General features: G+C 30.4%; 1 protein-coding gene across 3 annotated transcripts in view; it reads left to right on the forward strand.

Moving 5' to 3' along the window:
* The window catches only part of LOC108003743 (inaD-like protein), a 109,356-nt gene that overhangs the window by 1,288 nt on the left and 95,311 nt on the right, over positions 1-12,757 (forward strand). Inside the window, exon 5 of one of the 3 annotated variants that reach the window (XM_017066224.3) lies at positions 81-196. In XM_017066224.3, the coding sequence (XP_016921713.2) occupies positions 81-196 (116 nt within the window). Of the gene's footprint in view, positions 1-80; positions 197-2,751; positions 3,087-3,112; positions 3,375-12,757 lie in introns of those variants that run through there. The other 2 variants (XM_017066232.2, XM_062079162.1) reach the window with 2 other exon arrangements.

A 12,757-nucleotide genomic window follows, 5' to 3' on the forward strand; every position in this document is an offset into this window, starting at 1 on the left:
TTTACTTATATTTTAATTCAAAGATCAAAGAGAGAGAGAGAGAGAGAGAGAGATTTAATACAATAATTTTTTTTTTAAAGTTATATAAACCAGAGGGTACTAGTTTGGGATTTAGTGTGGTCGGTCTTCGCAGTAAGGATAAAGGAGAGTTGGGTATATTCTTGCAAGAGATACAACCAAATGGCATAGCTGGTTGGTAAGTCAATTTTTAATTCATATAACATAATCAATTATTAAATAACAAGAATTATTTTAATTATTTAATTAAAATATTCATAAATAATATCAAACAGTTTCGATAGAAAGTTTTTTTACTTTCGCGATATATATTTCCGAATAGTAATTTGAATTGCATTTAGATATTTTATAAAACATCGAATTTTTCTGTGCTTATATAATAAATATATTACTATTTACTAAATAGATGGTATCGTAGTACATAGATTATATAAGCAGTGATGGGATCTCGTACAATGTTTCGTAATACGATCTTTATTATTATTTATTGTTATATGCATCTATTTTTTTTTTAACTTATAATTTTAACGAATCATTAGAAAGTTTTCATTATTAACCAAAAATATTTAATCGTAATTCAATAATTCAGCTTTTAGTTAAGCTCTTCAATTCTTACATTTCAATATATATTATATAAATATCAAAAAATTTAGAATCATTATTATAATTTATAGAACTTTTAATATTTAAAGGAAATATTTATTATATTTTTTGATTATTTCTTCTTCTAAATTCACAATCTAAATATAAAATAATTTCATAATATATTCAAAATAGATCAAGGATCTAATTATTCTTAAATTTTGAATAACTCTTTTCCAAATTTTAATTAAAGTTTTCAAGTTAAATCAACTGAATCTTGTAAATTTAAATTTTATATCATGATGACGATTTTAATTATCTCTCATCAAATGATTCTAAACTTTTAAATGATATTGTATACCGTTGGAAAATTAATCATTCCATATCATGAAAGAGGGAGAGATAATTCTATACTTTCAAGTAACATTCGAATATTCAGTCTCGTTAAAACACGCAAATGTAGTTAGATTATTCGATATTCGTGCCGAACAGCGAATATTATTCCGGTACCAGTCGATAAATTAATGCGAATCAAGCCATGAATATTCGTTTGTTTTATGCCACGTAAGCTCGACGTATATAGAGAATATGAATATCGACATCGAAGGACGGACGTGTGGAGATAACGTTTGTCGAATATCATATGTGAATATTTGTAAAAAAAAAAAAAAAATCGAATATTTGACACGTTTTATTTAATGTGGGTCATCGATGATCCATAAGTCTATTAATAAATGTTTATGCTTTTTTTTTCACAATAAATAAATATTTTTTTATGATGTACGGTTTAATAAAACAAACTAATTAAATTAGTTTAAAGCAATTGCTATTCTTTTTGGTTAGATAGTTTTTTTTTGTTTCATTCTAATTTATCGTTTCAACATTTAGTATAATAGATATTTCTTTTTAATTAGATATTCTAATGCAATTTTTTTCATTTTGATTTATAGATTAAAAATTTCCCCAAATTTGACAATATTGTAATATTAAAATTGCTATTTAAACGCATGAGATTTACTATAAATCATATTAAATTTCTCAATTTTCTATTAAATTTACGTTAAATCTATATTTATCGAATTGCAAACATTCTCGTGAAAATTAAATTTTGAAAATTTAATCGAAAAAAAAAATATTGAAAGTCATAGATATATATCTTCATATTATTTTCTTATATATATATATATATATATACATTGTATATCTGCTGAGAGTACATTTTTGTCCCCTATGGATAGTGGAGGGAATATAGTGCCGTCGTAAAATCAGTAGGGGTATCAAAAGATACATACAGTTTGAAATAAAAAATCTGACGGATAGATAGGATTGAAGATCATTCTATATATCTTCACTTTACTTTGTTGTCTTCGATACAATGTATCCTTATAATATATTAGAATTTTCTTTCTCTTTTTCTGATATAATTTTTCATTTTCTTATCGTTTTAAAAAACCATTGATCATTCTGTCAATTCATATAAAAATTTTCAATCAATTTTACATGATCCACCTCTAGAAATCAAATTCACCACCTTCGACAAGATTAATTGTTAAATTTCTTATAAAAAAAGTTAATCATTAAAATATCTTCTGAATATCTTGTCGTTGATATTTATTGTATCATTTCCCTTACATGTCAAACTATTTAAAATTTCAAACGACTTAAAAGAAACCACGTTCATTCATTCAGACTCGTCTACTAGTCTACAAAAACCATCGAAAGTTCGTTTTAAAAATTTTAAAAATTTTCCTTACGAAGAAAAAGGAAGGATCTTAGTAGATTCAAAAAACTCAGTTTCATGTACTCTTTCACGACAAACCGTTGCGTTAACGTCGTCTTCTCAAATTTCTCGCACAATACAACCTCATCCACGATACAATCCGTATTCGAGTATCAAAAAGAAAGAAGATGACGGCGAAGAAAAAAAAAAAACGAGAAACAATTCGAAACGATCCCTTTCCCATTTCCCACGTTCATCATCGAGGCGACTAGGGGCGTGCTTGTTGGCACACCCTGTGTGTACGGTGCGTTGATCGGGTGGCGCGTTGCACGCATGCCCGGTTACCTCTGTCCGGAAGCCTCGCCACCGTGGAGAAAACGATGCTTTCGAAAAAGAGGCCTCCCACTTTCGGCCGACCAGTCTTCGACTGATCCTCGACCGAGAAAGGTCGTCCGTGGTCCGTTGGCGCGCGCGCGCGTTATCAATCGAACACATTGTGCGTGTGCCTCCCGTGCCCTCCTCTCCCCCCCTCTCCCGCTCTTCAACGAGTATCCATCGTCACCATTTGCCACCCTCCTCCCGCTCGGTTGATCTCCACCTCGCCGAATTTCACCCCGCGTTTCCTGTTCCTTTCCTTTTCTTTCCCCCTCCCCCCCCTTCCTCTGACCGAAGGGGTTGACGAAGACAAAGGACACCCTGTTTCGCGCGAGTTCGATGTTCTTCCGGTTCAACGATTCCTCGGTGGTACAGCTTCGTCCTCGGAACGGTATGCTGCGTCTTATTCGTCGTTTGTTTTCGTTTCGCGCCACGTAGACCCTCCTCCCTCTCCCTCCCTTCCCGTGGCTTTTCTCGCCCTTGTGGCTCTTTGATGTTTGGTGGTTCTTTTTTTTTTTTTGGTGGAAGGGTGAGTGAATACAGAGAGATAGAGAGAGAGAGAGATAGAGAGAGAGAGAGAGAGAGAGAGAGAGAGAGAGAGAGAGAACTGTGAGCAGGTATTTACACTATGAAGCTGAGTGAGGCCGCCATCCGTGGGATTCTGTGAAATCTTGGTATGGTACGTGTTTTTGTTTTTTTTCTTCTTCTTAAGTTTAGTCCTTTTCGTTGGACTTTTGCGCTAGAGTTCATTATCGGGAGTGGTTGATGCGCACATCGTGTTTTTGTTTTTTGGGTCGTGTGATTTGCGAGTATGTATGTAAATAATATTGGAACTGTCGATTTGCGTAATGATTTAAATGTATAGTACGAGCAATTGCGACGGAGCGTATTTAAATATTCGTTCAGTTCTTAGGTTAGTTAGGTTAAATTTAATTTTATTTCTAGAATTATTAATAATTTATGATTTTTCGCGTGAAATAGATAAATTAGTCGACCGTTTCCAACGATAAGAAATATATATTGGGAAATGTTGGAAACACGGTTCCTCTTCGTTCTCTTAGATTGTTATAACTGTCGTTATTTATAATAGAACATTTCGAAATATCTGGAATATTTAAATTAAAATGGTTTAAAATAGTTAGAGATATAGTATAATATTGTAGATTTTTTTTAAAGTTTAAGCTTGGGTATTTTCAATTTGTTCTTCTTCCCCTATAATAATCTGCATTGTGTCAGAGTAAATTTAATGAATAGCATATAATTCTGAATGCAAGTTTATCAACGTTTAATTTAATCTATCTCTACGTATAGAATCAATGGTATATAAAAAAGTTGGTAAACTTGAAAATTATTAAATTTGCAAATTCACGTTAATTTAAAAAAATAAAAAGAAATTCTTGTATATTTCTCTCATTTTCAAATAGTAAAGTGATGTACAGACTATTTCTTTATATTCATCGCGTGTAAAATTAGTCGCTAGGGACGTATATGAGGATCAAAGTAGGTTTATGACGCGATCTTGATAAAATGCGTAAATATATAATTTAATATACTTTGTAATAAACAATATTATTGAGGATTTCATTTTGCTATTAATTTTTTTTTTTATATATATTCCAAATCGATTAACTTTTCAATTAATTTTTAGTTGGTAGCTGTTTTATATACATCATTTTACGCTTTATATACATATCTATACATTAATAAATTAATAGTAAAGATAAGGGTGACATCCATGAGATAGAGTATACAATAGAAACACGATTGATAAATATTAATTATTATACGTGTTAACAATTTGATAAAATTCATTCTCTTATTTTCACCATTGTATATTTTTCATTTAAACAAATTTACATCCTTGATTTTTAAATTAAATTTCGTAATAGCGAAGTTTGTTCATCCTTTCATTCAAGCGTGAATAAACGTCACATAAAAATGACCTCAATAATGGTCAATGATTTAATTATTAATACCACTTCGTTAAGTTCGATTAAGCATTCAAATCCTGATTAAGTCATTGTCGCGTATTTGTAGTACGTGCACGTTGCCCGCCTCATTCATGAATGATAGATTAACGATCAGTTTTCGGTAAAATGCGTGGGAATTTAATTCGAAGGCAATCTTTAAAACATGGAACCATCGTTTCCGTTGAAAATGTGAAATAATTCGAAATCTATAATGCAAATATTGATATCCGTTATCTTTCTACTGGAAGAATGAAAAAAAAAAAAGGATTATATTATATTATATAAAAAAGAAATATATTCGTATAAAATATTTCGATAAAAATTCATTCATAATTCTCCACTGCTTTTTCTTTTTCTTTCTTTCCTTTTTTTTTTTTTTAAATAGAATTATTAATGAAGCAAAGTTTTAAATAGAAAATTTTATCCCAAGTTGAGTCATAAATTTTATTCTATTCTCTATCTCTTATTTCGAATTCATCCAGATAATCCTAAGCTTCTTTGATATATTATTTATGGATTGCAATGAAAGAAAGAATCTTTGGTTCTTTATCATCGTATGGAATTTTCAGATTTAAAAATTTTTCAAAAGATTAATTTTCTGGAGGAAGAGGATTGTATTCCATAGAAATATTTACTCACATTAGAATTTTAATCACAGTATCTTCGATGGAATTTTCAAATAGAGTATCTCTAAAACTTTTATTGTAAAAATTAGATGATTGATTAGATTCATTCATCTAAAATATTTTATCTTGTGGAAGATCATAGGAGTGATGACAAACATTTTTTTCTTATTGATCCCAAAAAGACGATTTAATATATTTTATTCTGAAGATTATCGAGAATTAATGAGAAAAATCTAAATTTTTTTTTGCTATTTTATAACATTTTTGAATACAATCTTTAAAAGTAGGAATCTTTTATCTGAAGAAAAGAAAGGAAATATTTGTCAGACTTCCTAAAATATTCCATTGTTTTTAAAATGAGATGGTACGATGTGAAAGAATAGTTTCGAACGAGAAACTGCTCTATGCAATGCGTTTGAAAGACAGAAAGTGTCAGATCGATCAGAATTTACGTAAATAGAATTCTCTTGTTCGTATTCATACCTCGAAGAATTGGAATTCCGTTAAGATATTCATTTTTATAAAAATATTTCAAACATTTTTCTGCGTCCAGTAACTTCTATGAAAATTAATTTTTACATACGTTATGTCCTGTATTTTATTATTAAAATGAAAAAACACAACAATTTTTATTCTTTTCTTAACGTTGTGATATTATTTATATTTTTAGAGTTACTAGAGTTTTTAGGTTAGTAAATTAAAGTAGATTAAACAAGTGACACGGAATGATAAGAAGTAGTTGTATAAAAAGCAAATTTTTATCCTTTATTTGTCTATCTAGATAATAATTTAACAAAGAAAGTTATAAAGAGTAAAGTATTATTTCATATATAAATTAATTCAAATATAAATCAATAAACGAGTTGCTTAATTAAGAAATAATTAAACAAATTCATAAATCTAACAGGACAAGTTAATTAATAATTTTCTGTTTTAATTTAATTAATGGATAGTGACATTTTCATAGTAAAAAAATTGCAATACTAGTTAAGTTGTTAGGTGATTTATTCAGATTAAGTAATTAATTATAGTTATCAGGGAGGAAAATATAGCATAGTTTTTTTTCTTTCTTCGTATAATATCATGATACGAGATTTGAAGTTTAATTTTAAGAATTTATGCTTCTCTCTTGCAAGTCAAGATAAAAAGCAGACATTCATGCAAGTGGCTAAAAAAAGAAAATCAAAGCATGCCAGATAAGTTCAGGGTTAGGTATATCGTGAAAAAATAATGTCTCGATGTTAAGTTAAATTTCAATTAAAGTTTGTAATTTTTCTTTCTTTTCCTAAAATTCATTTCAAAAAATAATTCCTCTCTTGTTATTAAATTTTCTTATCTCTTCTCTTGATAAATAAAATATCGAACAGTAATTTATTAAAATCCTTTTCTCAAGATTAAAATGATTAATGAATTTATTTTTCGATGTAAATAACGTTTAAAATTATATACAAATTTTCGATTCTTAATCGTAATAGTATATCATGTACAAATAATAAATGATTATAATATAATTTTTTCCATTTTTTAGTTATAAATTTCTTGGTTAGAATAAAATGGAAATGAAGTAATTTTCAAAACAATTTTCATTTTGATTTAATCACTCAATTGTCGTGATGACTATTGTTATTCATGTTGCTTTTTTTAAATCGTATATTATATAAAAGCAATAAAATATTTGAAAATAAAAAAAGGAAGGGGGATAGGAAAGTGGTCGAAATTTTAATTCGAATTATATTCTCAAATAAAAATTTGCTAAATAAAATATTACTACTTCACATATTTTTCAAATATCTATTTATTTTATCTATTTATTTTATCTACGATTTAATACATTTTCGTTAGATGAAAGTTATTAAATGATAAAATGTCCATATAGTTTATTTTATATTTTGTACAAAGTATAGGAATATGTAGAATTCATTTTTCATCGAATAATTTTTCCCAATTCTTACAAATTCATTTCGAACGAAGAATATTTTTATATTCTAACTTTCCCACAAATTACTATATATTCCTCAATATCTTGAGCATACATATATCATTATTCCTTTTTATATCTCTTTCAAGTTTATAAAAATTTATTCTCCGATCATTGAAATAAAAATATCCTAGAATTCGTTCTTCTCGTTATAAATATTTTACCCATCTCGAAAAAAATTCACTTTCACTTCTATCCCTTTTTCACAACATCAAACCCCCGATTCATCTTTCATCGTCCAAACCTACAAATTATAAACAAATTTATTAACAACAATTTCAATAGAAACACGAACGGAATTCACTTCTCGCTCTTTGCGAAGAAATTCCATGAAAAAAAAAAAAGAAAAAAAAAGAGAAAAAGACTCGAAACACATTCGAGGCGCAGCAGAAATATACGGATAAGTGGAGAAAGGTGTAAAATCGTGTGTTTTTTATCGACCTGGCTCCGTTCTGCGGGAAAACTGGTGGCTTGAAACACGCCTCGAAGGTGAAACTGGGTTAGATCGTCCATAGGTGTAGTCGTGATCGATCTCAGATTCGAATTCAACGCGAAATTATTCCGCTTTCTGGATTATTCATGGCTCGACAGTAGGCGGCCGGTCGCCGATTCAATCCGATGTTGTTCGATCGATGTCCAGACATTAAATAGACAAATCTCTTCCCTCCTTTCCTTTCCTTCCCCTTCTTCTTTTATTTTATTCCTCTTTCTTCTCTTTTACTTCTTTCTTTTTTTTCTCCTTCCTCCTCCTCCTCCTCCTCTTCCTCCTCTTCTGTTTTTAATCGTCGTTGGCGAACGAGGGAACTTAAGCGAAGCGTTAAACGATATCGGTGCAATTATTTTTCTGCTAGATTTCGTTGCGGTATCGTGCTTCCTCTGAGGGGTGGTTTTTATCGTTATGATTTTTCCCGAGTGCCTTCTACTTTTTGTTTCAATAGATCCCGATCTTCCGGAGATTGTCGAGGTATATTTTTCCCCTCTGTAAAAATGTAAATATATTTGGAATAAATTGGATTTGTAATTGGTAATAAAAATTGGTTTTCGATTTTCTGAAAGATTGTTCTTTAATTTTTTTTTTTAAGAATAAATTAATAAATGTAATTGGTATTTATTGATTATGAAAAATTGAAAATGTATTATTTTCTGTATCTGATAGAGAAGAAAAAGTTATTTTGAATTCCCTCTAATTTTACAACACTGTCAAATAAATGTTTAAGGTGCAAAATAGAGTATCTAGTTGAATTTAAAAATTTAAGAAATTTTTTTGTTAAGTAAAAAATTCATCAAACATGCGATATATAATTAAATAATATTACTTTGAAATTTCGAGTCGACTTTCTGAGAAACAATATTTTTTGTTATTACTTCGATATCTTAAGAAAATTACAAGTTTAATAAGAAAGATGCACAGCTTCTGCAGTGCTGAAATAATCCTCAAGAAACACGTCTGACCAGCAATTATCTGTTTCTACTTGCGACTTGGCCTCATTTACATTTATCTTTCTCACTCTTTCTCGCTCCCTAAAATAAATCATTTCTTATTCGTTTTATCATCATCATCATCATCATCAAAACGAAAAACGATAAAATTAATATCGTCTATAATTATTATTTATTATTTGTTATTTACAAGTATACAAGATCATTGTCATCGAGTTTCAGAATTTATCGTTTCAATCCCCCCGAATATGAAACCTCATAAAAGTTTTGGAATTGCAAATGGGCTGTCAGAGTGTTCTATTTATATCAGAAATTGAATATTTGGCAAAAATTCTCACCCATTAAAATTCCAATAAAATCGAAGGAAAGAAAATATTGCGTTATAATACGAAATTCTCAGGGATTCTAAAAATTCTCGAATTTTATTAAACGATACCCTTCTCGATATACGCAATGCATTCGCGTAATGTATATTTAAATTATCGAAACGGTCGACTGGGTTCCGATATCGATAAATACGGAGCGGCAACTCGAATTAAAATAATCATTTTCGAATTCAATAATCTTCGAGCCAGCGAACAATCAACTTTATCGAAACGATTTCTTCTCTATCAATTCAATCGATGTTCTTCCATTCATTTTTTTTTGGTTAAAATCGTTTTTGTATTAGATTTTGAACATTCTTTAGAAATGCATTTATCGCAAGAAAATTATTTTCACTTTTTCGTCAAAAGTTTTTCGTTAAAAGTCAATGAGAAAAATTTTATTACGAGATTATAGAATTTTAGAGAGTGAAGTTTTGGCAAGCCTGTTATAAAGTACATTAGAACTCCATCTATCTAAACGTATCAATTGGGATAACTGGATCGTTCGAATAATAGGAGTTCACGTGATAATAGCTGATCCTCCATATCTGTCATTTTTCTTTCCAATAATCGAACTTTATTCCTGAATCACAACTGAATTCGAACACACACATTTGCCCATTCTCTTAATTATCGATTGGAAATCAACAATTAAATTCTAAAGATATTATTCGTGTAATATAATTATTTTCATGTAATTCTCACAATAAGTCTTTTTAAATTAAATAATTATCACAGGATTCTTAAGAAAATTCTTAAAGAAACGAATTCCCTATATTCGTTTATCAGAAACATCAATTCGTGATTCAATATGCGAATCAAAAATCCCTTTCCTCGTAAGGAAACAAAGGTAATATTCTTTGTATGCAAAATTCAGGGAATCAGAGTTAATTGGAATTACAAAGGAATTGAACCAAGTTCTGAAGAACTGTGAGGTCGATTAGTTGCACACAGAGACGGTTTAGTTTGCTTTACGATTGAGAGCAAGTGTTTCGTGGGAGGACTTAATGTCGACGAGTAAGTACATGGGTTAAGCACAATGGAGATCGGTATCCGTGATGGCCAAGTCTGTACGAAGTCAGCACGATTCTACTTCGCTCGTTCGAATGCACCAACGGCGAATTTCTCCAGTAGTAATAATCCCCTTGGCTCGAGCTTCTTGCTCTTGAGAATTTACTGCATTTCGATACGAATTAAATTGATTTACCAGAAAAATAAACGCGCGGTGATTTTTCCGTATTAAATGGAAAATTCGTAATTCGTAGAATTCTTTTCTAATGAATTTTCGAATGCTATTTTTGAATCGTGATTCAGTTTATGATTATGCGCGTTGAAGTTACGTTTTAAAATATTTATTTATAAATTGCATCAAAAAAGGATCGAATAAATATTCACATAAACGAAAAATTTTCGTTTCATGAATTCAAATTTGATATTTAAGTCCAATTCAAGGTACTTCAAATATTCAAGTATTCAGATATAAAAATTCAAATTCATTAACCCTTTGACTCTCGACATCATTTTCGAGATATTATCAATATCAATCCTAGTAAAAAATTGATAGCTATTTAAATTTTATCGCGCACTACGATAATACCAACAACTCTAAATATATCTCCAGAATTTTATTTTTATTGTTCGTCCATGGAACGAAAATTTAAACTCGGCAATCTCGATTAAGACAAGAAGTTAAACACGCATCATCGACCAAAATCACAGCACACACCTCGTCGTCAAACCATCATCGCATCCATCATAAAGCTCGATCAAGAAAAAAACGAGAGAGAAAAGAAAAGGCGAAAAATTGACGAACGTCTTCTTTTACACTTTCAGAATCGGGGATAAACGGTCGAACGAAATAAAAAAAGGTAAAAACCACCCCCGAAGAGGCAATAGCAGCTGTATTTCTGTTTCTATCCACTTAACAAGCCAGAGACCAAGAGAATTATCGCAACACTGTGTTTTCTGACAACGCCATCAAGTTAACCACGTTCTAACTTGAAATTGATTAACCGATTGCGTATTTACTTTGGGATGAATCAATACCCTAGCCAAGTTTCATTCGTTCGATCGAAGTCTCTTTTCTTTTTCTTTCTTTCTTTCTTTCTTAAAGAATGGGACAATTACTGTCGTCTACTCAGAAGTTCTCCTTTAGAAACTCGTGTCTCGCTTCGGATTCTCGATCGACCGGGTCGAAGACTTTTTAATGTCTTCTCTTTATTTTCTTTTCTCTATGGGATGGGACGTTTCGAATGGAATATCGATTGGGGATCGAGGAAGTTGGGGATGGAATTATTTTGGAGAATAGATAATATGTATTGGATTTCTAATTATGTAATAATTATTTGGGAGTCGAAGAAAGAATTAAGGAGAATTATTGGAATTATTTTATAGAGTATAATTAAATTGGTAATTATAATTCTAATAATGATTCACAATGGTAATGGCAAGAAGTAAAAACGGAGTAACTTTTTTTAATATTTGAGAGTCGTTTAATTGTTAGTTAGTTGATCGAGAATTGTGTGGGAGCATTGATTTGAAGTGAATGATTCTTTTTTTTAATTTGGATAATTTTTGAAATGTTTTTAAATTTTCCACAGAGAATAGAATTAATTAAAAACTACAATTAGCTATGAGCTATAGAATTTTATTCAAATTGATGAACACGGATTATTTTTCTAAGAAACTTTGACGTGATGCAAAATTTCTGGCAATAACCAAAATTGTTGAAAATTTAATTGTAGCTCTAATGTGTCTAATGAAGCTATAGAATTGTACGATTATTAAACAAGAAATACTCGATAAATAAGCAATCTTTAACATTTTCAAGTTGTTTGTTCACCGTAGAATCTAACTTGTTACAGAAGAACTATTAGAATTAACGATTCAAATGACAATTTAATAACACAATTAAAAATGATATATATTTATTCGTCACGAAACAACTTACTTGCATTCCAATTTAATTCCATTGCAACAACTCCATTTCGAGAAGTTCGAAGAGGTTTGAACCACGATTAAACGTATTGAAAACTAACTATATATATAGATAAAATAAACGAAGGATAAATCTATGTATATCAAGTATCCGAAAACAGGAAAGATTTTTTTTAAACGGCCATAGTCATTATTTTCTCGAGCATATTCTCGTTGTGGAACTCGAACGTGTCGACGAGCACTCGAACTTGAAGCGGAGGATTTCCATGATCCGGATAATCCGTGGAAATGTGACGGACTCGAAGCTTGCTGCAGTTTCCAGATCGGACTAACGGATCTCTCTCTCTCTCTTTCTATCTATCTTTTTTTCCTCTCCATTTTTTCTCCTTTTTTTTTCACTCGATGCGTGAATTATTTTCGTTTATTTTTTTTCCACGTGGCCTGAGAGAGGGGAGAGGGTGAAGGAGAGAGGGAGAAAGGTCTGAATTTAGGAATGGCTGTATTTCCAGGCCGTTGACAATGAGAGAATTGATCTATCGAGCGCGTGCCAACCGAGTATTCGATGCAGTTTTCTTCTCGAGTTTTTTCTTTTCTTCTTTCTTTTTTTGTGTGTGTTTGTGTGTGCACACATTGCAGTTAAAAAGGAAGAGAAGGAGGAGAAGATGGGACTCGTGGTGCCTTTTTTTGCGATAAAAAGTCCGCAGCGGTTGCCAAAAGTTTTTGTTTTTCAGATGATGGGATCTTTT

Source organism: Apis cerana, linkage group LG9 (genome assembly GCF_029169275.1).
Source record: "Apis cerana isolate GH-2021 linkage group LG9, AcerK_1.0, whole genome shotgun sequence".
In the NCBI taxonomy this organism is placed as follows: domain Eukaryota; kingdom Metazoa; phylum Arthropoda; class Insecta; order Hymenoptera; family Apidae; genus Apis; species Apis cerana.